The sequence below is a fragment of the Phoca vitulina genome, unplaced genomic scaffold (assembly GCF_004348235.1).
Source record: "Phoca vitulina isolate PV1807 unplaced genomic scaffold, GSC_HSeal_1.0 scaffold114, whole genome shotgun sequence".
Classification (NCBI taxonomy): domain Eukaryota; kingdom Metazoa; phylum Chordata; class Mammalia; order Carnivora; family Phocidae; genus Phoca; species Phoca vitulina.
Genome location: NW_022589817.1, coordinates 300,529 through 327,129, shown reverse-complemented (window position 1 = coordinate 327,129; position 26,601 = coordinate 300,529). Strand labels below are relative to the sequence as shown.

Sequence of the window (26,601 nt, the reverse complement as noted above, 5' to 3'; positions counted from 1 at the left end):
TACCCACAGTAGGCAAGGAGAGCCTCTGAAGATGACTGGCCTGAAGGATAGAGCAGACAAAATACAGCAGCAGTGTGCATGCAGCACACACCAGAGACACTCTCTGAAGTGCCAAGCCCTCACACTACATGACCTCTTCATAAGGCCATTATTTTCAGGATCAGGAGACATAACAGGCTTTTCTAACACACAGAAGAGGGAAGAGACATTGACAGAGGAATTTATCCCAAAAGAAAGAAAAAGATAAGGCCAAATCCAGAGATCTAAGTGAAAGAGATATAAGTAAAATGCTTGATGGGGGATTTAGAGGAATAATCATAAGGATACACACGGAGTTTGAGAAAAGTATACAAATAATCAGTGAGACACTTACCACAGAGACCAAAGAGTTAAAAAAAATAATCAGAAATGAAGAGTGCAATAAATGAGATTAAAAACAAGCTTGATGCAATGAACAGCAGGATGGAAGAAGCAGAGGAATGAATTAGTGACCTAGAAGACAAAGTATAGAAAATAATGCAGTTCAACAAAAGAGAGGAAGAATTAATGCAACATGAGAATAGACTTAGGGAACTCAGTGACTCTGTTAAACATACTAACATTTCTATTACAGGAATCCCAGAAGCACAGAGAGAAAAGGGGGCAGAAAATTATTTGAAGAAATAATAGCTGAAAACTTCCCTAATCTGGGAAAAGAAACAGACATCTGGATCCAGGAGGCACAGAGAACTCCCATCAAAATCAACAAAAGCAGGCGAACACAAAGACATATTGTAACTAAATTTGAAAAATATAGTGATGAAAAAAAATCTTAAAAGCAGCAAAACGAAAGAAGTCCTTAACATACATGGGAAAACCCATAAGAATAGCCAGGGATATCTCAACAGAAATGTGCTGAGCCAGAAAAGAGTGTAATGATATATTCAAAGTGCTGAATGGGAAAAATCTGCAGCCAAGAATATCCAGGAAGGCTATCATTCAGAATAGGAGGGAGAAAGAATTTCCCAGACAAAAACTGGATAGCACCATGCAAAAGAATGAAACTGGACCACTTTATTCCACCATACAAAAAATAAATAAATAAATGGATGAAAGACCTAAATGTGAGACAAGAAACCATTAAAATACTAGAGGAAAACACAGGCAGTAACCTCTTTGACATCGACCATAACAACTTCTTACTAGATATGTCTCTTGAGGCAAGGGAAAGAAAACCATAAATACACTATTGGGACTTCATCAAAATGAGAAGCTTCTGAACAGTGAAGGAAACAACCAACAAAACTAAAAGGCAACTTATGCAATGGGAGAAGATATTTGCAAATAACATCTGATAAAGGGTTGGTATCCAACATATATAAAGAACTTAAGAAACTCAACACCCAAAACACAAGTATTCCAGTAGAAAAGTGGCCTAGAACACATGAATAGACATTTTTGCAAAGAAGACATACAGATGATCAAGAGACATATGAAAACATGCTCAACATCACTGATCATCAGGGAAATACAAATAAAAACTACAATGAGGTATCACCTAACACCTGTCAGAATGGCTAAAATTAATAATGCAGGGAACAGGTGTTGGCCATAATGCAGAGAAAGGGGAACCCTCTTACAGTGTTGGTGGGAATGTAAACTGGTGCAACCATTCTGCAAAATAGTATGGAGGTTTCTCAAAAAGTCAAAATTAGAACTACTCTATGATCCAGCAATTGCAGTACTAGGTATTTACCCACAGAATACAAAAATACAGATTCAGTGGGGTACATGCACCCTGATGTTTATAACACCATTATCAACAATAGCTGAATTATGGAAAGAGCCCAAATGTCCATTCACTGATGAATGGATAAAGAAGAAGTTTTATATATATATATATATATACATATACATATATATATACACATATATACACACACACACACATATACATAGATATATCTTATATATATAACATATATATAATGGAATATTAATCATAATAAAGAATGAAATCTTTCCATTTGCAATGATGTGGATGGAGCTAGAGCATACTGTGAAATGAGAAATAACTCAGCCAGAGAAAAACAAATACCAATGACTTCACTCATATGTGGAATTTAAAAAATAAAGAAATGATCATAGGGGAAAAGGAGAGGCAAACCAAAAAAACAGACTCTTAGCTATAGAGAACAAACCAATTGTTTCCAGAGGGCAGGTGGGAGGGAGGATGGGTTAAACTTGTGATGGGGATTAAGGAGTAAACTTGTGATGGGGATTAAGGAGTGAACTTGTGATGAACACTGGGTGTTGTATGTAAGTATAGAATCACTGAATTGTACACCTGAAACTAATATTATGCTATATATTAACTAACTTGAATTTAAATTTAAAAAAAGAAGCCTTTGGGAATAGCTGCATGCTTAACACATGGAAAACACACTGTGTATAAACTTTCTGTCAAGTAACAACTTTCATTAAGATATAAGTGTATGTAAAGTTATGTGTAGAAAGATATGAGAATAGCTGTATGCTTAACTCATTGGAACTACCATGTGTGTAATGCATCCTTCAACTAATGTCTTCTTTGAATAAGATATAGGTGTTTGTAAATGTATGTGTAGAAGCATATGGGAATATCCACATGTTTAACACTCTGAAACCACACTATATATAATCCCTCTTTCAAGTACCATCTTCTTTCATTAAAATTTTCTACCCATACCTGTAGAAGCATATGGGAATAGTCATATGCTTAACTCATTGACACTACACTATGTATAAATCATCGTTCAAGTAGCAACTTCCTTATTGATATATATGTGTTTATAAATGTATGTGTAGAAGCATGGGGGGAATACACCTATTCTTACCTGAATGAAACTAAACGGTTTATAATGCAAGTTTCAAGTAACACCTTCTTTCATTAAGATATAAAGTATTTATAAACATGTTAGAAGCATATGGGAAAAGCCCTGTCCTTACCTCACAGAAACTATACTGTGTATTTTCCCTTGTTCAAATAACATCTTTCATTAATATGTGTGTGTTTGTAAATGACTGCATAGGAGCATAAGGGAAGAGCCTTGTGCTTAAACACATTGAAACTACACTGTGCTTAAACTGTCATTCAAGTATCATCTTCTTTCATTAATATAAACCACTAACAACTTATCCCTAACACTAACCCTAACCCCTAATCCTTAACCCTAAATCTAAACCTCTGGAGAGTTCTCTAAACTGCAAGATATCAGGATATACCCTAACCCAGGCCATAAAATATGCAGGATCATGAAGAAGAAAGAAGAAAGAAGAAGAAGAAGAAAGAAGAAAGAAGAAGAAGAAGAAGAAGAAGGACGAGGAGGAGGAGGAAGAGGAGGAGGAGGGAAGAGGGAGGAGGAGGAGGAGAAGAGAAGAAAAAAGAAGTGGTATATATGTATATATATACACAATGGAATATTGGTCAGCTATTAAAAAAAATGAAATCTTGCCATTACCAACAACCTGGATGGAGCTAGAGAGGCATATGCTAACCAAAATTAGACATGCACAGAAAGACAAGTAACATGTGATTTGGAATCTAAGAAACGGCTGAGCAAAGGGGAAAAAAGAAAGAAAGAAAGGCAACATGAGAAACAGATCATCAACTATAGAGAACAAACTAATTGTTACCAAAGTGGAGGTGGGTAGGGGCATGGGTTAAATAGGTGATAAGGATTAAGGTGTTCACTTGTTCTAATGAGCATCTGGTATTGTATGGAAGCATTGAATCACTCTTTTTTACCCTGAAACAAATGTTACATATATGGTAACTAACTGGAATTTAAATAAAAACTTAAGAAAAAAAGAGTTTCCCAGAAAAATAAGAACAAAAGCAGTTCGGGACTACTAAACCAGATGTGCAGGAAATATTGAAGGGGACTCACTGAGTGCAAAGGAGAGGCCAAAAGTGACAAAGACAAGAGAGGATCAGAGAAAATCTCCCAAAACAAGGACAAAACAAGTAACAAAGTGGCACTAAATACATACCTATCAATAATTACTTTGAATGTAAATGGATTAAATGCTCCAATCAAAAGACATAAGGTGTCAGAATGGGTAAAAGAAAATAGACCCATCTATGTGCTGCCTACAAGAAACTCATTTTAGACCTAAAGACACCTGCAGACTGAAAATGAGGGGACAGAGAAATTTTATTACTCAAATGGCTGTCAAAAGAAAGCCAGAGTGTCAATACTTACATTAGACAAACTAGATTTAAAACAAAGACTTTAACAAGACACAAATAAGGGCAGTATATAATCATAAATATGACAATCCAGCAAGAAGATATAACAATTGTATAAACATTTATGCACCCAACATGGGAGCAACCAAATATATAAAATAATTAATAACAAATATAAAAGGACTAATTGATAATAATACAACAATAGTAGGGGACTTTATTTTTTTTAAGATTTTATTTATTTTACACAGAGAGAGAGAGCAAGCACAAGCAGGGGGAGCAGCAGAGGAAGAGGGAGAAGCAGGCTCCCCACTGGGCAGGAAGCCAGACACAGGGCTCGATCCCAGGATGCCAGGAACATGACCTGAGCCGAAAGCAGATGCTTAACCAACTGAGCCACCCAGGCGCCCAAGTAAGGGACTTGAACACCCAACTTACATCAATGAACAGAGGAACTAAACAGAAAATCAACAAAGAAACAATGGCTTTGAATGACACACTGTAGCAGGTGGACTTACCAGATATATTCAGAAGATTCCATCCTAAAATAGCAGAGTACACATTCTTTTCAAGTGCACTTGGAACATTCTCTAGAATAGATCATATATTAGGTCACAAAAAAGACCTCAACAAATATGAAAAGATTTAAAATGTACCATACAACTTTTCTGATGACAATGCTATGAAACTAGAAGTCAACCATAAGAAAAAAATGTGGAGAGAACATAAATACATGGAGATTAAACAATATGCTACTAAACAATGAGTGAATCAACCAGAAAAATCACAGAAGAAATTTAAAAATACATAGAAACAAATGAAAATGAAAACAATGGTCCAAAACCTTTGAGATGCAGCAAAAGCAGTTGTAAAGGGTAAGTATATAGTGATATAGGTCTATCTCAAGAAGCAAGAAAATCTCAAATAAACAACTCAACCTTACACCTAAAGAAGCTAGGATAAGAAAAACAAAGCCAAAGCCAGCAGAAGGAAGGAAATAAAGATTAGAGCAGATATAAATGATATAAAAACTAAAAACTAAAATAAAATAATAAAACAGATCAATGAAACAAAGAGCTGGTTCTTTGAAAAATTAATGAAATTGATAAACCTCTAGCCAGACCCATCAAAAAGTGAAAGGACCCAAATAAAAAAGAGGAGAAATAACAACCAACACCACAGAAATACAAACTATTATAAGAGAATATTATGAAAAACAATAAGCCCCCAAATTGGACAACCTGGAAGAAATGGATAAGATCTTAAGGTCATACAAACTACCAAAACTGAAAATTAAGAAATGACAACTTGAACAGAGCAATAACCAGGATAAAAGTTGAATCAATAATTGAAAAACTGCCAACAAACAAAACTCCAAGACAAGATGGCTACACAAGCGACTTCTACAAGACATTTAAGAAGAGTTAATACCTATTCTTCTCAAACTATTCAAAAAAATAGAAAAGGATGGAAAACTTCCAAATTCATTCTATGAGGCCTGCATTACCTTGTTACCAAAACCAGATAAAGACACCAATAAAAAACAAACAAACAAACAAAAGGAAGTACAGGCCAATATACATGATGAACACAGATGCAAAAATTCTCAATAAAATACTAGCAAACCGAATCCAACATTACATTAAAAAATTCATTCACCACAGTCAAGTGGGATTTATTCCTGGCTTAAAATCGTGGTTCATATTCACAAATCAATCAACATGACATACCACATTAATAAAAGAAAAGATAAGATCTATATGATTATTTCAATAGGTGCAGAAAAACCATTTGACAAAGTACAACATCCATTCATGATAAAAAGCCCTCAACAAAGTAGGGTTAGAGGGAGCATACCTCAACATAATAAAGACAATATACAAAATACCCACAGCTAATATCATCCTAAATGGGGAAAAACTGAGAGGTTTTCCTCTACTGTCAGGAAGAACACATGAACGTCCACTAACACCACTGTTATTTAACATAATACTGTAAGGCCTAGCCACAGGAATCAGACAATGAAAAGAAATAAAAAGCATCCAGATCAGCAAGGGGGAAGTAAAACTTTCCTTATTTGCAGATAAATGTGATACTCTATGTAGAAAACCTGAAAGTCTCCACCAAAAAGTAGCTGTTAGAACTGATAAAGGAATTGGGCAAAGTCACAGGATAAAATCAATGTAGAGAAACTGTTGCCTTTCTATACACCAATAATGAAGCAACAGAAAATTAACAAAACAATCCATTTACAATTGCACCAAAACCAATAAAATACATAAGAATAAATGTAACCAAAGAGGTGAAAGACCTGTACTGTGAAAACTATAAACACTCATGAAAGAAATTAAAGATGACAAAAAGAAATGAAAAGACATTCCATGGTCATGGATTAGAAGAACAAATATTGTTTTTTTTTTTAAAGATTTTATTTATTTATTTGAGAGAGAAAGAAAGAGACAGAGGGAGCATGACGGGGGAGGGTCAGAGGGAGACCACTCAGCGGGGAGTCTGATGCAGGACTTGATCCTTGGACTCCAGGATCATGACCTGAGCTGAAGGCAGTCACTTAACCAACCGAGCCACCCAGGCGCCCGGAAGAACAAATATTGTTAAAATGTCTATATTACCCAAGGAAATCTACACATTTAATGTAATTCATTATCAAAATACCAACAGCATTTTTCACAGAGTTAGAATAAACATTCCTAAAATTTGTATGGAACCACACAAGACCCTGAATGGCCAAAGTAACCTTGAAAAAAAAAAAAAAAAAGGTGGAGGCATCACAATTGTTTACTTCAAGCAATGTTACAAAGCATTAGTAATCAAAACATTACAGTACTGGCACAAAAATAGACATGTAGATCAACGAAACAGAATAGAAAAACCAGAATGAAAAGGAAAGAAAGAGGGGTGCCTGGGTGGCTCAGTCGTTAAGCGTCTGCCTTCGGCTCAGGTCATGGTCCCATGGTCCTGGGATCGAGCCCCGTGTCAGGCTTCCTGCTCAGCGGGAAGCCTGCTTCTCCCTCTCCCACTCCCCCTGCTTGTGTTCCCTCTCTCGCTGTGTCTCTCTCGTCAAATAAATAAATAAAATATTAGAAAGAAGAAAGAAAGAAAGAAAGAAAGAAAGAAAGAAAGAAAGAAAGAAAGAAAGAAAGAAAGAAAGAAAGAAAGAGAAGGAAGAAAGAAAGAAAGAAAACAAGAAATGAACACACAAATATGTGGTCAATTAATCTTCAACACGGCAGGAAAGAATATCAATGGGGAAAGAATGTTTTTTCAACAAATGGTGTTGGGAAAAGTGGACAACAATATGGAAAAGAATAAAAGTGGACCACTTTCTTACACCACAAAAAATAAATTCAAAATGGATGAAAGACCAAAATGTGAAGCCTGAAACCATAAAAATCCTAGAGGAGAGCACTGGGAGTAACTTCTTTGACATTGGCCAATGGAACTTCTTTCTAGATATGTCTTCTAACACAAGGAAACAAAAGCAAATATAAACTGTCAGAACTACATAAAAATCAAAAGCTTCTGCACAATGAAGGAAACAATCAACAAAACAGAAGGCAACCTGTGGAATGGGAGAAGATATTTGCAAATGACATATCTGATAAAGGCTTAGTATCCAATATATATAAAGAACTTATAAAACTAATCATCCAAACAATGAATAATCCAATTAAAAAATGGGCAGAAGACATGAATAGACTTTTTTCCAAGGAAGACATACAGATGACCACCAGACACATGAAAACATGCTCAACATCACTCATCACCTTACTCCTGTCAAAATGGCTAAAATCAACAACACAGAAAACAACAGGTGTTAGCAAGGATGTGGAGAAAAAGGAACACTCATGCACTGTTGATGGGAATGCAAACTGGTGCAGCCACTCTGGAGAAACAGAATGTTTTCCAGAAAAATCTCAGTATGGAGGTTCCTCAGAAATTAAAAATAGAACTACCCTATGGCTAAGCAATAACACTACAAAAATACTAATTCAAATGAATACATGCACCGTGATGTTTATAGCAGCATTGTCTACAATAGCCATACTATGGAGACAGCCCAAGTGTCCATTGGCTGATGAATGGATAAAGAAGATATAGTATATATATACAATGGAATATTACTCAGCTTTAAAATAGAATGCAATCTTGCCATTTGCTGTGATGTGGATGCAGCTAGAGGTTATTAAGCAAAGTCAGAGAAAGACAAATACCACATGATTTCACTCATATGGAATTTAAGAAACAAAACAAATGAACATAGGGAAAAAAGAGGGAGGCAAATGAAGAAACACACTCTCTTTTTTAAAAGATTTTATTTATTTGACAGAGAGAGAAAGAGAGTGCACAAGCAGGAGGAGCCACAGGCAGAGGGAGAGGGAGAAGCAGGCTCCCTGCTGAGCAGAGAGCCCGACACAGGGATTGATCCTAGGACCCTGGGGTCATGACCTGAGCTGAAGGCAGACGCTTAACTGACTGAGCCACTCAGGCACCCCAAAGAAACACACTCTTGACTGTAGAGAACAAACTGATTGTTACCAGCCCATGGGGGGGTGATGGGTTAAATAGGTGATGGGGATTAAGGAGTGCACTTGTGATAACCACCAGGTGTTGTATGGAAGTGCTGAATCACTATATTGTATACCTGGGACTAACATTACACTGTATGTTAACTAAGTAAAATTTAAATAAAAACTTTAATAAATAAAATTGTATATATTTAATATATGCAATTTATTAATTTGATATATGTACACATTGTGAAATATTCACCACAATCAAGCTAATTAACATATTCCTTACTTCATAGTTATTTTTTAGTAAGGTGAACACCTCTAAGTTCTACCCTCTTAGCAAACTTCAAGTATACAGTACATTTTTAAATAAAGTCAAATTGTTTTATATTAGATGTCCAAGACTTATGTATCCTGCAAAACATACTTTGTACCCCTTATCAACAACTCACCAGCCCCTAGTAATCACAATTATTTTTAATATATATTTTATTTTATTTTAAATTACAATATGATTAGTATTCAGTGTTATATTAGTTTCAGGTGCACAATATAATGATTCAACAATAACATAGATCACACAGGTCTAATCACAACAACGGCACTCCTTAACTCCCATTACACCTTTTACTCACCCAACCCCACCTCCCCTCTGGTAACATCAGTTTGTTCTTTATAATTAAGAGTCTTGTTTTTTGGTTTGCCTCTCTCTCTTTTTCCCCCCTTTACTCATTTGTTTCATAAATTCCACATATGAATGAAATCATTTGGTATTTGTCTTTCTCTGACAGACTTATTTTGCTTAGCATAATACTCTCTAGCTCCATCCATGTCATTGCAAATGGAAAGATTTCATTTATTTTTATGGCTGAGTTATATATATATATTTTATTACTGATTCATTTTCTTTCCTGGTTATTAGGCTGCTCAAGTTTTTTATTTCTTCCTGTTTCAGTTTTGGTAGTTTATGTGTTTCTAGAAATTTATCCATTTCTTTCAGGTTGTCCAAATTGTTGGCATGTAGTTTTTCATAATATTCTCTTATAATGGCTTGTATTTCTGTGATATAGATTGTTATTTCTCTTCTCTATTTTGTGATTTTATTTATGTGCATCCTTTTCCTTTTCTTTTTGATAACTATGGCTAAGGGTTTATCAATTTCATTATTTTTTTTCAAAGACCCACCTCTTTGTTTTATCTCTTCTAATGGTTTCTTTTTAGTTTCTAAAAAACTAAACTTCAAAAAAACTAAAACTTTATTGTTTCTGCTCTAATCTTTATTATTTTGTTCCTTCTACTGCCTTTAAGCTTTGTTGTTCTTTTTCTGGCTTTTTTTAGGTGTGGGGTTAGGTTGTTGGAGATTTTTTTTCTTCTTGAGATAGGCATGTATTGCTATATATTTCCCTCTTGGACCACTTTTGCTACATCCCCAATTTTGGGAGTGTTGTGTTTTCATTTTTATTTGCTTCCCTGTATTTTTTAAATTTCTTTTATTTTCTGGTTGACCCATTCATTCTTTAGTAGAATGTTGTGTAACCTTCTTGTAGTTTTGGTCTTTCCAGATTTTTTAAAGATTTTATTTACTTATTTGAGAGAGTGGGGGGAAGGGGCAGAGGAAGAGGGACGAGCAGACTCCTTGCTGAGCAGGGATCCCAACATGGGGCTTGATCCAAGGACCCTGGGATCATGACTTGAGCCAAAGGCAGACGCTTAACTGACTGAGATACCCAGACACCTCACGGTCTTTCCAGATTTTTTTATGACTTACCTTTAGTTTCATACAGTTGTGGTTGGAAAAGGTCCATGGTATGATTTCAGTCTTTTTGTATTTGTTGAGGCCTGTTGTATAACCTAATGTGTAATCTATTCCACAGAATGTTCCCTGTGTGCGTCAAAAGAATGTGTATTCTTCTGTTTTAGAAAGAAATGTTCTGAACGTATCTGTTAAGGCCACCTGGTCCAGTGTGTCATTCAAAGCCATTGATTCCTCATTGATTTTCTGTTTATTTGATATGCCCATTGATATAAGAGGGGTGATAAAAACGATTATTGCATTATTGTCAATTAGTTCTTTTATGTTTGTCATTAACTGTTTTATATATTGGGTGCTCCCATATTGGGTACATACATATTTCCACTTTTATACCTTCTGTTTGATTTACTCTATTTGATTGTATTTATTGTCTTCTTTGTCTCTTGTTACAGGCTTTGTTTTAAATCTAATTTGTCTGATATAAGTGTTGCTACTCTGGCTTTCTTTTGACCCTCATTTGTAAGAAAAATGTTTCTCTGTCCCCTCACTTTGAATCTGCAGGTGTCCTTAGGCCAAAAATGAGTCTCTTGTAAGCAGCATATAGATGGGTCTTGTTCTTTTTATTCATTCTGACATCCTATGTCTTTGATTGGAACATTTATTCCATTGACGTTCAAAGTAATTATTGATAGATATGTATTTAGTGCTATTTTATTACTTCCTTTGACATTGTTTCTGAATATTTTCTCTGATGCTTTCTTTTTTTTAAATTTTATAATGTAATGTTAATCACCATACATCACATCATTAGTTTTTGATGTAGTGTTCCATGATTCATTGTTTGCGTATAACACCCAGGGCTCCATTCAATACGTGCCCTCTTTAATACCCATCACCAGGCTAACCCATCCCCCCACACCCCTCCTCTCTAGAACCTTCAGTTTGTTTCTCAGAGCCCATAGTCTCTCATGGTTTTTCTCCCCCTGCGACTTCCCCCCTTTCATTTTTCCATTCCTACTATCTTCTCTTTTTTTTTGACATATAATATATTATTTGTTTCAGAGGTACATGTCTGTGATTCATCAATCTTACACAATTCACAGCGCTCACCATAGCACATACCCTCGCCAATGTCTATCACCCAGCCACCCAATCCCACCCACCTGCCACCACTCCATCAACCCTGTTTGTTTCCTGAGATTACAAATTCCTCATATCAGTGAGATCACATGATACATGTCTTTCTCTGATTGACTTATTTCGCGTGGCATAATACCCTCTAATTCCATCCACGTCATTGCAAATGGCAAGATTTCTGGGTTGTTGTTTTTTTTTTTTTTTTTTGATGGCTACATAATATCCCATTGTATACATATATACCACATCTTCTTTATCCATTCATCTGTTGATGGACATCTTGGCTCTTTCTATAGTTTAACTATTGTGGACATCGCTGCTATAAACATTGGGGTGCACGTACCCCTTCAGATCACTACATTTGTATCTTTGGGGTAAATACCCAGGAGTGCAATTGCTGGGTCATAGGGTAGCTCTATTTTCAACTTTTTGAGGAACATCCATACTGTTTTCCAGAGTGGCTGCACCAGCTTGCATTCCCACCAACAGTGTAGGAGGGTTCCCCTTTCTCCGCATCCTTGCCAACATCGATCATTTCCTGACTTGTTCACTTTAGCCATTCTGACTGGTGTGAGGTGGTATCTCATTGAGATTTTGATTTGGATTTCCCTGATGCTGAGTGATGTTGAGCACTTTTCCATGTGTCTGTTGGACATTTGGATGTCTTCTTTGCAGAAATGTCTGTTCATGTCTTCTGACCATTTCTTGATTGGATTATATGTTCTCTGGCTATTGAGTTTAAGAAGTTCTTTATAGATTTTGGATACTAGCCCTTTATCTGATATGTCATTTGCAAATATCTTCTCCCATTCTGTCGGTTGTCTTTTGGTTTTCTTGACTATTTCATTTGCTGTGCAGAAGCTTTTTATCTTGATGAAGTCCCAATAGTTCATTTTTGCCCTCGCTTTCGTCGCCTTTTGCGATGTTCTAGGAAGAAGTTGCTGTGGCTGAGGTCAAAGAGGTTGCTGCCTGTGCTCTCCTTTAGGATTTTGATGGACTCCTGTCTCACATTTAGGTCTTTCATCCATTTTGAGTCTATTTTTTTTAAGATTTTTTATTTATTTATTTGACAGAGAAAGAGAGAGTGAGAGCAGGAACACAAGCAGGGGGAGTGGGAGAGGGAGAAGCAGGATTCCTGCCCAGCAGGGAGCCCGATGCAGGACTCGATCCCAGGACCCTGGGATCATGACCTGAGCCGAAGTCAGAAGCTTAACGACTGAGCCACCCAGGAACCCCATTTTGAGTCTATTTTTGTGCATGGTGTAGGGAAATGGTCTAGTTTCATTCTTCTGTATGTGGCTATCCAATTCTCCCAACACCATTTGTTGAAGAGACTGTCTTTTTTCCATTGGACATTCTTTACTGCTTTGTCAAAGATTAGTTGACCATAGAGTTGAGGGTCCATTTCTGGGCTCTCTATTCTGTTCCATTGATCTATGTGTCTGTTTTTGTGCCAGTACCATACTGTCTTGATGATTACACCTTTGTAATAGAGCTTGAAGTCCAGAATTGTGATGCCACCAGCTTTGCTTTTCTTTTTCAACATTCCTGTGGCTATCTGGGGTCTTTTCTGGTTCCATATAAATTTTAGAATTATTTGTTACATTTCTTTGAAAACAGTTAATGGTATTTTGATAGGGATTGCATTAAATGTGTAGATTGCTCTAGGTAGCATAGACATTTTCACAATATTTGTTCTTCCAATCCATGAGCATGGAATGTTTTTCCATTTCTTTGTGTCGTCCTCAATTTCTTTCATGAGCATTTTATAGTTTTCTGACTACGGATTCTTTGCCTCTTTGGTTAGATTTTTTTCCTAGGTATCTTATGGTTTGGGGTGCAATTGTAGATGGGATCAACTCCTTAATTTCTGTTTCTTCTGTGTTGTTACTGGTGTATATAAATGCAACTGATTTATGCATTGATTTTATCTCCTGCCACTTTACTGAATTCCTGTATGAGTTCTAGCAGTTTTGGGGTAGAGTCTTGGGTTTTCCACATAAAGTATCAAATCATCTGCAAAGAGTGAGAGTTTCACTTCTTTGCCGATTCAGATGCCTTTTACTTCTTTTTGTTGTCTGATTGCTGTGGCTAGGACTTCTAGTACTATGTTGAATAGCAGTGGTGATAGTGGACATCCCTGCCGTGTTCCTGACCTTAGGGGGAAAGCTCTCAGTTTTTCCCCATTGAGAATGATATTCGCTGTGGGTTTTTCATAGATGGCTTTTATGATATTGATGTATGTACTCTCTATGCCTACACTCTGAAGAGTTTTAATCAAGAAAGGATGCTGAACTTTGTCAAATGTTTTTTCTGCATCTATTGAGAGGATCATATGATTCTTGTTCTTTCTCTTATTAATGTATTGTATCACATTGATTGATTTGCCGATGTTGAACCAACCTTGCAGCCCAGGAATAAATCCCACTTGGTCGTGGTGAATAATCCTTTTCATGTACTGTTGGATCCTATTGGATAGTATTTTGCTGAGAATTTTTGCATCCATGCTCATCAGGGATATTGGTCTGTAACTCTCCTTTTTTGATGGGGTCTTTGTCTGATTTTGGGATCAAGGTAATGGTGGCCTCATAAAACGAGTTTGGAAGTTTCCCTTCCATTTTTATTTTTTGGAAGAGTTTCAGAAGAATAGGTATTAATTCTTCTTTAAATGTTTGACAGAATTCCCCTGGGAAGCCATCTGGCCCTGGGATCTTGTTTGTTGGGAGATTTTTGATGACTGCTTCAATTTCCTTAGTGGTTATAGGTCTGTTCAGGTTTTCTATTTCTTCCTGGTTCAGTTTTGGTAGGTGATACGTCTCTAGGAATGTATCCATTTCTTCCAGATTATCTAATTTGCTGGCATATAGTTGCTCATAATATATTCTTATAATTGTTTGTATATCTTTGATGTTGGTTGTGATCTCTCCTCTTTCATTCATGATTTTATTTATTTGGCTCCTTTCTCTTTTCTTTTTGATAAGTCTGGCCAGGGGTTTATCAATCTTATTAATTCTTTCAAAGAAGCAGCTGCTAGTTTTGTTGATCTGTTCTACTGTTCTTTTGGTTTCTACTTCATGGATTTCTGCTCTGATCCTTATTATTTCTCTTCTCCTGCTGGGTTTAGGCTTTATTTGCTCTTCTTTCTCCAGCTCCTTTAGGTGTAGGGTTAGGTTGTATATTTGAGAGCTTTCTTGTTTCTTGAGAAAAGCTTGTATTGCTATATACTTTTCTCTTAGGACTGCCTTTGCTGCATCCCAAAGATTTTGAATAGTTGTGTTTTCATTTTCATTGGTTTCCATCAATTTTTTAAATTCTTCTTTAATTTCCTGGTTGTCCCATTCATTCTTTAGCAGGATGCTCTTTGGCCTCCATGTATTTGAGTTCTTTCCGACTTTCCTCTTGTGACTCAGTTCTAGTTTCAAAGCATTGTGGTCTGAAAATATGCAGGGAATGATCCCAACCATTTGGTACCAGTTGAGACCTGATTTGTGACCTAGGATGTGATCGATTCTGGAGAATGTTCCATGGGCACTAGAGAAGAATGTGTATTCTGTTGCTTTGGGATGGAATGTTCTGAATATGTCTGTGAAGTCCATTTGGTCCAGTGTGTCATTTAAAGTCTTTATTTCCTTGTTGATCTTTTGCTTAGATGATCTGTCCATTTCAGTGAGGGGGGTGTTAAAGTCCCCCACTATTATTGTATTGTTGTCGATGTGTTTCTTTGATTTTGTTATTGATTGATTTATATAATTGGCTGCTCCCATGTTAGGTGCATAGATATTTACAATTGTTAGATCTTCTTGTTGGAGAGACCCTTTAAGTAAGATATAGTGTCCTTCCTCATCTCTTATATAGTCTTTGGTTTAAAATCTAATTGTTCTGATATAAGTATTGCTACCCCAGCTTTCTTTTGGTGTCCATTAGCATGGTAAATGGTTTTCCACCCCCTCACTTTCAATCTGGAGGTGTGTTTGGGTCTAAAACAAGTCTCTTGCAGACAGCGTATCGATGGGTCTTGTTTTTTAATCCAGTCTGATAGCCCATGTCTTCTGATTGGGGCATTTAGCCCATTTATATTCAGGGTAACTATTGAAAGATATGAATTTAGTGCCATTGTATTGCCTGTAAGTTGACTGTTACTGTATATTGTCTGTGTTCCTTTCTGGTCTATGTTACTTTTAGGTTCTTTCTTTGCTTAGAGGACCCCTTTCTCTAAGGGGTCTTGTAAGGCTGGTTTTGTGTTTGCAAATTCTTTTAGTTTTTGTTTGTCCTGGAAGCTTTTTATCTCTCCTTCTATTTTCAATGACAGCCTAGCTGGATATAATATTCTTCGCTGCATATTTTTCTCATTTACTGCTCTAAATATATCATGCCACTCTTTTCTGGCCTGCCACATCTCTGTGGATAGGTCTGTTGTCAATCTAATGTTTCTACCATTGTAGGTTATAGACTTCTTGTCCCGAGCTGCTTTCAGGATTTTCTCTTTGTCTCTGAGACTCGTAAGTTTTACTATTAGATGTCAGGGTGTTTTCCTATTTTTATTGATTTTGAGGGGGGTTCTCTGTGCCTCCTGGATTTTGATGCCTGTTTCTTTCCTGAAATTAGGGAAGTTCTGTGCTATAATTTGCTCCAATATACCTTCTGCCCCCCTCTCTCTTTCTTCTTCTTCTGGGATCCCAATTATTATAATATTATTTCGTCTTATGGTATCACTTATCTCTCGAATTCTGTCCTCGTGATCCAGTAGTTGTTTATCTCTCTTTTTTGCAGCTTCTTTATTCTCCATCATTTGGTCTTCTATATCACTAATTCTCTCTTCTCCCTCATTTATCCTAGCAATTAGAGCCTCCATTTTTGATTGCACCTCATTAATACCCTTTTTTATTTCAACTTGGTTAGATTTTAGTTCTTTTATTTCTCCAGAAAGGGTTTCTTTAGTATCTTCCATGCTTTTTTAAGCCCAGCTAGTATCTTTATAATCGTCATTCTGAACTCTAGTTCTGACATCTTACTAATGTACGTATTGATTAGGTCCCTAGCAGTTGGTACTGCCTCTTGTTCTTTTTTTTGAGGTGATTTTTTCTGTCTTGTCATTTTGTCCATAGGAGAATAGATGAATGAGAGAACAAAATGCTAACAGGGTAACAACGACCCCAGAAAAATATACACTGAACAAATCAGAAGAGACCTGAAACCAGGGGAAAAGAAAGGGAAAGAAAGAAAAAAGAAAAAGAAAGAGAACAAAAAAAGAATGTGATCAGATATGATCAGGCTGGTGCATAGATCAGTGCCACACACTAGATTTTGGGTGTATTTTGGTCTGTTAGAAGAAACTGCCTCCCAATATTTTAAAGAAAGAAAAGCTTGTATATGTACAAAAATAAGGGTAAATATGATGAAGGGATGGAATATGACTGTAAAGATGAAAATTACAAAAGTTTTTATAAAAGGAATTGATAAGTTGGTTGAAAAAAGGAAGAAGAGAAATTAAAGAAAAAAATGGGAGACTATGTGATCAAGCAAGAGACTAGAACAAAGACATACACTAGCGATTTAGGGTATATGTTGGTCTGTTAGAAGAAACTGTATCCCAAAATTTTAAAGAGAGAACAACTTATATATATATATATACCAAAAATAAGGTTAACTACAATGAAGAGATAGAATATGACTCTAAAAATGAAAAATAAAAAAGATTTTTTAAAAAGGGATTGATAAGGTGTTGGCTGAAAAAAGGAAAAAGAAAAATTATAAAAATAGTAAAAAGGAAAAAAAAAGAAAATTTAAAAAATTAACTCCTTATAATACAAATGTCTGATGGAGTCACTGACTTCCCTATGTCTATTCCCATGTTGCATAATTCTTCCTTCACTCTTTTGGTCAGCTTAATTACTTTCCATTACTTTGTATTTTAGGTTTATATTTCGTTCCACTACTTCTTCCAGTCTTTTCTCCCTTGCATCATGTTTATATCTAATTTCATTGCACATTTCATCTCTGATTGATTCTTTAAGTCTTTTATCTCTGTGGTAGAGGGTCTCACTGATGTCTTGTATACTTTTCTCAAGCTCAGTGTGTATCCTTATGATTGTTGCTGTAAATTCTCCATCAGGCATATTACTTATATCTGTTTCACCTAGATCTCTGCCTGTGGCCTCAACTTGTTCCTTCATTTGAAATAAATTCCTCTGTCTTTGCATTTTATCTAATGCTTCTGTCTTTCCTGTGTTAGAAAAGCCAGTTATGTTTCCTGTTTCTCAAAATATGTAGAGGTCGTGTAATGCCCAGGGCCTGGCACTTCAGGAGTGTCTGGTGTGTGTTGCGTGTATTCTGCTGTTGAGTTTTGGCTGCTCTATCCTTCAGGTCAATTGTCTGTACAGGCTCTTCTTGCCTACTGTGGAAAAACGTTTGGTCCCTGGCCTGAATCTGGTGAGTTTTAACTTGGTATGCTCTGGTCTGCTTATGAAATGAGACCTGTCACCACTTCCACCAGAACTGAGGCCATGCAGAGATCTCTGGTTAGGAAACATGGTGTGGGCAGGGGTTTGTGCAGGTGTTCTGGGTGGGTGGGGGTTCGCTGCACTGGCTTTCAGGCAAGCATGACTTTGAAGGGCTGTCCCACCAAAGTGTAGGAGTGTGAGGCCTGGTGTATGCAAGTTAGGCGGCCAGTGTTGGTACTGCACTGCTTCCCGCAGGTTGTTCTGTTTATGCTGAGGGGCAAAGGAGGGAAATGGCATCAGCCAACACCTTTTTCCCAGAGATGTCTCCGAGAATGCTGCCTCAGGGACATACTCCAAGAAAAGTGAATTATCTCCTCCCCATGTGCTTCAGGCACTCTTCAGATCACTGTTTTCATGCTCTCTCTGGGTTATTTGCCTGCCTACTCTCCTGGAACAGTGCAGTGCCTTCTGGGTTCTATACCATTCAAGCCTGCTGTCCTTTAAAACTCCATGCTTTAAGCTCCACTATTGCAAGAACTCATGAATTGCAGCCCCTCTCCTTTTCCAAGACAGTGTCTTTGAGAAACACTCTTGTATGTTCCCCTGTGTGCGCCTCTCTCTCTCTCACCCTCTCTGAAACTATGGTACCTCCCCTCCACAGCCCCTGGGATCCTTTCTCCCCTAAACCATGTCTCCACACTTCCTACCTTCTTTGATGTGGCCTCTTCTCTCCCTTTATTTGTGGAGTTTTTCTCCACGATAAAAGTCAGTCTTCAGGTCTATTTCTAGATATTTAGGATGATTCAATAGTTATCTGGTTGTGTTCATGGGATGAGGTGAGCCTAGAGTCGTCCTACTCCACTGCTATCTTTCCCCAACTTATCATTGGGTCTTGATATATGGTTACCATTAGGTTTGTGTATAGCATCTTCTGCATATAGTAGTCTATATTAAGTTGATTGTCATTTAAGTTTGAACCCATTTTTCACTACTTTCCTCCCCATTTTAGGTACCTGTTATCATATTTTACATCCGTTTATTTTGTCAGTTTGTTGGCTCATTTTTACAAAAATATTCATTGTTATTGCTTTTGTATTTCTTACCTTCAGGCTGTCACTTTGGGTCTCTCCTTTCCACTCAAATTATCCCTTTTAATATCTCTTGCAGGGTTAGTTTAGTGGTCAGGAACTTCTTTAGTTTTTGTCTGGGAAACTCTTTATCTCTCTTTCTATTCTAAATGATAGCCTTCCTGGATATAGTGTCCTTGTCCCTTCCTGGATATAGTGTCTTTGTCTGCAGATTTTTCCCATCAGCAGTTTGAATATATCATGCCTTCTGACTTGCAAAGATTCTGTTGAAAAATCTTCTGCGAGCCTTATGGGTTTTCCCTTGACACTTACTGTCTTCTTTTGTTTCGCTGCTTTAAAAGTGTTTCTTTATAACTAAATTTTGCTAATTTAATTACTATTTGTCTTGGTGTGGGTCTGCCTTTATCAATTTTGATGGGAGTTCCCTGTGCCACCTTGATCTGGATATCTGTTTCCTTCCCCAGATTAGGGAATTTTTCAGCTGTTATTTCTTCAAAAAAATTTTCTGCCCCTTTCTTTCTCTTCTTCTTCTGGGAACTCCTATTATATGAATGAGGTAGTCACTAAGTTCTCTATGTCTATTCTCATTTTGCATAATTCCTTTTGCTCTCTTTTGTTCAGCTTGATTACTTTCCATTACTCTGTATTCTAGGTCACTATTTTGTTCCTCTGCTTCTTCCAGCCTGCTGTTCATTCCATCAAGTGTGCTTCTCATTTCATGTATTGAGCCTTTTATCTCTGCTGTGTTATTCCTTCTCTCTGTTCTTTGTGTTATGGGTCTCACTCATGTGTTCCACTCTTTTATTAAGCCCAGTGAATATCCTTATGATCATTACTTTAAATTCTCTATCAGGCATGCTGCTTATACCTGTTTTGCTTAGATCTCTGGCTGTGGCCTTTTCCTGTTCTTTCATTTGGGATAAATTTCTCTATCTTCTCATTTTGTCTATGTCTCTGTGTCTGTTTCTCTGTGTTAGGAAAGTCAGCTATGCCTCCTGTTCTTGAGGGTAATGGCCTTATGAAGAACAGGTACTGTAGTGCCCTCTTCTGTGGTGTCCCCTGTTCCCCAGGTCCTCACACTTTCCAGAGTGTCTCCATTGTGTGCTGTGTGTGCTCTGTTGTTTGTCCTGGCCACTTTATCCTTCAGGCCAGTTGTCTGTAGAAGCTCTCTTACCTGTTGTGGGGAATGTTTGGTCCATGGCCTGAATGTGGTGCTTTTTAACTAGCTGTGCTCTGGACTGTTTGTGAAATGAGACCTGTCACCACTGCTGCTGGAACCAAGTCTTTGCAAAACTCATGAGATGGGAGACACAATGTAAGTAGGGTTTTGAGGCAGTCTTCTGGGGGAGGAGTCCACTGTGCTGGGACTGAGGCAAGCTAGACTGAGAAGGGTGGTTCCACCAGAGCATGGGGTGGTGGGGCTTGGTGCAAGCTGGTTAAGTAGGGAGTGTAAGCACTGTGCTGGTTCCCACAGGTGGTCTTGTGCTTATGCTGAGGGGCAGGGGAAAAAAATGGCACAGCCACTTCCTTTGTTCCCAGAGGGATCTCTCCATAAACACTACCACTCTGGGATAGGCTCTGAGATGAGTGAATAACCTCCCTACTCTGTGCCCTAAGCACTCTTCCAGTTGCTGTTTCCATGTTGTATGTCCATTGGTTGTTTGCCTGCCCTCTCTCTAGGAGCAGCCCCAGTGCCCTCCAGGTTCTATCCCATCAAAGCCCACTGACATTTAAAACTCCAGGTTTTAAGCCCTGCTGGTTGCAAGCTCATGAAATTCAACCCCTCTTGCTTTCCAAGCCAACTGCTGTGGGGATTTTTTTTCTCTGTGTGTTCCCCTGTGTGTTAGCTTGACTCTTGCCTTTCTCCATAGCCATGGATCCCTCTCTACTACAGCAGCCACAATCAGTTTCTCTCCCAAACTCTCTTTTCACTTCTTACATTCTTCAGTGTGGCCTCTTCTCTACCTTTAGTTATGGACTTTGTTCTGCCAGTCTTCAGGTCAATTTCTAGAGTATTTAGGATGATTTGATAGTTATCTAGTTGCATTCATGGGACAAGGTGAACCTAAGGTCCTCCTACTTCATCACCAACTTCCAACCATCAATCTCCCTGTGCCTATTTTAAAATTTTTATTATAAGATACAACAGCATGATTTTTAAAACATTCAAACAATACAGAAAGGTGGGGAAAAAGGAAGTTATTTTCCTACTACTCTCATCCTCACTTTCCATATATTCATTCACTGTTAATCATTTCTCATAATTTGTACTTAAGTATATTGATATTGCCTTTATTCTGAGTACATACATATGTGGTGTATGATCTATACAACATAATGGGGTCATACTGTGTTAATGTTTTTTATATTACTTTTCTTTTCATTTAGCTTTCTATCTGGAGCAGACATATTTCATATATAAACCCAATGTGACCTAAAGATACCAAGCATAGAGCTATTTCAAAAAGTTTGATGAACTTCTTCTAACTCCATTCCATACCCTTGAGTGTCTGACCTTACACAGAAGGCCTGTAGCCTTAGTGGTAGGCCCATTCTAGTGAATCACATTCTCTCTGTGTGTATGGTTTTATTTTTGAGTATTTATTAGGAGCTATTAGAAAAGGTAATGGTTACTATAATGTGGTATAGTGGAAAGTGTCAGAAACCTGGGTTTGGATCCAAGTTTTATTGCTTATTGTGATTAAAAAAAATGTTTCAAACATCCTTTGAGGTATTTTTATCCCCCTTTAGAGATGAGAAAACAGATTGGACCAGGGAGAAGTGACTTATTTAAGGTCACACAGCTAGTATGTAGTAGAGCCAGAAGTCAAGCAAAGGCCTGTTTCAGCCAGCACCTACATGGTTTCCACTCTGCCATCTTGGCTTCTCTTTAGTATTTCTGTAAGGGTAGAGAGCATTTCTTCTAAGTGATTGCCACAAGTTTTGACCGAAGCCTTGATAAAGGGTTATATACTCTGTTCTCTTTCCAGTATCCAAACATCTCTTCTCTGACTCCCTTCATTTTGTCATATTCCCCTTTTTAGGAGAGAAGCCTTATAAATGTACCTGGGATGGCTGCTCCTGGAAATTTGCTCGTTCAGATGAACTTACCCGCCATTTTCGCAAGCACACAGGCATCAAGCCCTTCCGGTGCACAGACTGCAACCGTAGCTTTTCTCGCTCTGACCACCTATCCCTGCACCGCAGGCGCCATGACACCATGTGAGCAGCATAGTCTGCACTAGAAGAGCTGCACTGGTCTTTTTTTGTGCATGTGCATGCATGCTCAATGAGATCATAACCATCTTTTCCTCTTTGACTTCAGCTTGCCTTGGGAATTGAGTAGGAGCAGCTCACTAAACCAGGTTGATGAGACTGTAGGAAAAGATAGAAGGTCTCTCATGGGTGTTCTTCATAATCCACTTTCACCTCTCCACTGTCCAGTCTCCAGTTTTTACAGCCTCCTATGGGTTGAATTCCAGTGCAGCACCCATAGTTGCCCACCACTCTCCCACCCAACTTTTGCTCTGAGATAAGACATATCTTTACAAAAACAAAACAGGAATCAAACTCAAGGCTGTGACCAAACATACACTGCTTCTCATTCCATTTTTTTTCTCTTATTTTCTAGAATTCTTATCCTTTTTTTTTTTTTTTAAATCAGTACTTAAAAGTGGCTGGTAGTGTCTTAAAATGACTATTTTTTTTAAGTTCCTAAAAAAGAAAAAGGCATAATAATTTAGTTGGTTGGTAAGATTTATAGGGATGTGAGTCCTGAATATAGGGCACATTCTCAGTGAATAAGCTGAGTCCCTTACCAAACAAAAGTTTTGTAAATCCAATCCTACTTGTTCTTATAGTTTAGTTTTCAGACAGTGCTGGTGCTTCTTCTCAAGTCCATCAAAAGGTATGAAATGATCCTCTACTTCTACTTCTTCTCCTCTTCTTCTTCCTCCTCCTTCAGGATAAAGATTTGGCTGCACAGTTGCCTTCTCTATTAGGTTGAATTTGAACAAATATTCAAAGCACACAGTGACATGCGAGTAGGGAAAAAAGTGTTCCAATATGTTGGATAGGGATAAGAACAAGCAAAACCAGGACCATTCTGAAAACAAATAGAGGGAGACTTTCATTTGGATAAGATATCAAAAGTGCTGTAATCACAGACCTCATTCAAATGGCAGCCTGTTGAGACAGTGTCTTGAAGGGTTGCACTGTACTGTTTATTCTTTTGTTTATATAAAGCAACTGTTATGAGCATGTTGCATGATGAGAAATCACACACTGGGGCCATGTTATACAGAGGTGAGGGGTTGGAAGAAAAAAAAAATGTGTTCATTCCATGGCATTATTAGCACGAATTCCTGTATTTCAAATAAAATATAAAAGGATTTTAGGGAGAACTGACACAAAAAGCCATTTGATGTTCTGCAAGTGCTATGAACACTTAACCATTTCATTAGCCATTATCTCAGGTTACATAATATACACATTTGGTTACCCAATTGGACTGTTTCATAACAGTTTCTGAGACATAAAACCTGTTCCAGGCCCTGGACCTCAGATCTACCTCCACATGGCATACTTCCTCTACCTGGGGTCAGGGAGGGCTTTGCATCACTTAGTTTTAAATTCAGACTCTCTTCTAAAGTTTGTCTTCATATTGAACCCCTTTTCCTTGGCAGATATTCAACCAATCCCTGCATGAATACTTTAGGTTGCTACCTCCCAAGATCATCCATTCTGACTAAATCGAGAAATTCTAACACCAAGAAGGGATCTTATTAATGACTTTGTCCTACCCATCATTCATATTTTACAGATGAGACAAATATGGGTCGGATTCTTTCCCCAGATATTTCATTGAGGCCTTATAGATCTGCACACCCATTCTCCCAGGTCACATTATAAAACTAAATTAAAGAAAATTTTACATGATTTGTTGCAGTATTTCTCCAATTTTATATGTTATGCTTCAGAAAACTTTAGACCACTCACAGTATATCATTTACGGTTGATTAAATAGTAAATAAAATGTGCTTATGGTCATTGATACATAACATTAGGCACACAATTTTTTCTATTCAAACACTTTCTATAATATCTCAGATGTGATTTACCTCATTTCAACTTACAGTGTCTTTCCAGACCACAAACCCTCATAAATTCAAGGGCTGTGTATTTTTCAAAATGACATGTGGATTTTTAATATTATTGTTATTTTGATATAGGCTTTCCCCTGACTTCTGGTGTGCAAGTTCCACACTATAAACTAATTGATAAAACACTAAGAAATATCTAGGAATTACTAATTCAGTGGGATACAGGTACACTGATGTTTATAGCAACATTATCTACAACAATATCTACAATAGTTTATAGCAACATTATCTACAATAGCTGAAGTTTCCATCAACTGATGAATGAATAAAGAAGATGTGGCATATAAATATACAGTGGAATATTACTGAGCAAATGAAATCTTGCCATTTGCAATAACATGGATGGAACTAGAGAGTATTATGCTATGTGAAATAAGTCAGTCAGAGAAAGACAAATACCATATGATTTCACTTGCATGTGAAATTTAAAAAACAAAACAAAGGAATAAGGGAAAAATAAGAAAGAAAGTGACAGAGGGGAGAGAGAGAGAGAGAAGTGGACTGTGAATTATAGAGAACAAATGATGTTGACCAGAGGTGAGGGTCATGAAGGAATGGGTTAAATAAGTGATGGGGATTTGAGGAGTGCACTTTCATGAACAGCACAGGGTGATGTATGGAAGTTTTGAATTACTATATTGTTCACCTGAAACTAATATAACACTGTATGTTCTAACTGGAATTAAAACAAAAACTTAAAAAATGAAAAAAAATCACTATCCAGTGACATAAGAACTGAACATATAGGCAACAACATATTCATCAAGGAAGTTATTGATACTAAAGTTAACAAAGACTGGAAGCAACACAAATATCTATTGAGAAGGGACTGGTGAAATAAATCTTAGTGCTCCCATATAATGGAGTATTCTGCAGCCTTTTTATAAAACCAATGCCTTACTTTGTGTACCATCATCATGTATTATTTCCTACTATGTATGAAAAAATTATATGCATAAAATATTTGTTAAATTTATATAAAGAAATAATAAGCATTAATAATAGTACTTGACATTATCAGCCAAGTTCTGTTCTAATCATGTTTATTTATATTATCTAATTAGGAGCATAGGTTAGGATGATTGCAGAGTAGGAGGATCTTGTACTCACACTGTCCCATACATACTGAGATAACAGCCACATCAGTGTAACTAATGCTGAAAATGACCTGAATACTGGCAGAATAGACTTTCCACAGTTTCATAGAGACAAAACCACATCAAGAAGTGTAAAAAGGCCTGAGATGCAGTAAGGAACCATACCCCTAAGACTAACCATAAATGGGAGGAATGCCACAGACACAGAGAACAGAGGATCAGACCTCAAACGAGGGTCTCCAGGCATGGGGAACTCAAACTGGAAAGATGAGTCTCCATATCATTTGGCTTTGAAAACTAGTGGGGCTTAACTTTGAGAGTTTTTATAATCAGCAGATCTTAACTCTGGGTACTTAAAAAAAAAAATCAGTGGGCATAGATCTGGGAGAGCCAGAGGGCAAAAAGAAACTGAATCCCAACCTTAAAGAGCTAGCATAACAACCAGATTGACACACAGCATAGAAGCAGCAGTTTTAATAGAGCCTCAGGTATACATAAAATAGATTTATTTACTAATCTTACTTACAACATGTACTGGAGAGGCAGGAGTGTTTAGACTTGTACAAGAACAAAAGTGCCAGTGAGCACCATTTCTATTCCTGTTCCCAAACATAAGTTGCTGGACACTTGAGAACACCCTAAACATAAATAGCCAGAACCAATTCAAACACTCTCCCACCAATTTTGCTAGTGACGTGTGCTCCACTCCCATGTTCCCCTGTGAATCCACACCATTCAATCTGCTCCACTCAACAGGCATCCCTGCAAAGTGACTCCTGCACTGAAGCGCCTTATAAGCAATGCTGGCATGGTTAGGTGCCACACCAAAGTGACTCCTGCCCTGGAGAGAGGAAGAGATAACCACACACCAGTGTGTTCACAGTCCAGAAACCAGAGCTTATAGCTGTCAGTGCAGAGTATCTGCTGATCACTGTGACTGTAGCCCCAGCATTCAGACTTGGGGTAGAAATATGCTCTGACTGTAGGCCCAGTTGCCTAATGAAAGCCTTTCAGGGGGTAGTGCAGGGAGAGTGCCCTGCAGTTTGACATGCACACAACTGCAAAAGATGGACTGAGAGCAGTCAGGTAGCATGACTGTTGAAAAACCCAATGACAAACACACAGCAGCCTTAGACAAGCCCCTAAACAGCACAAGGACCAAACCCTGCTTGGTGCACATAC

At 37.4% G+C, this 26,601-nt stretch overlaps 1 protein-coding gene across 1 annotated transcript in view; it reads left to right on the top strand.

Moving 5' to 3' along the window:
* Window positions 1-22,386, top strand: part of KLF8 (Kruppel like factor 8) — a 122,987-nt gene extending 100,601 nt beyond the window's left edge. Inside the window, exon 5 of the mRNA XM_032398254.1 lies at window positions 22,205-22,386. Within this exon, the coding sequence (XP_032254145.1) occupies window positions 22,205-22,386 (182 nt within the window). The remainder of the gene's footprint in view (window positions 1-22,204) is intronic.
* Window positions 22,387-26,601: the final 4,215 nt, after the last annotated feature.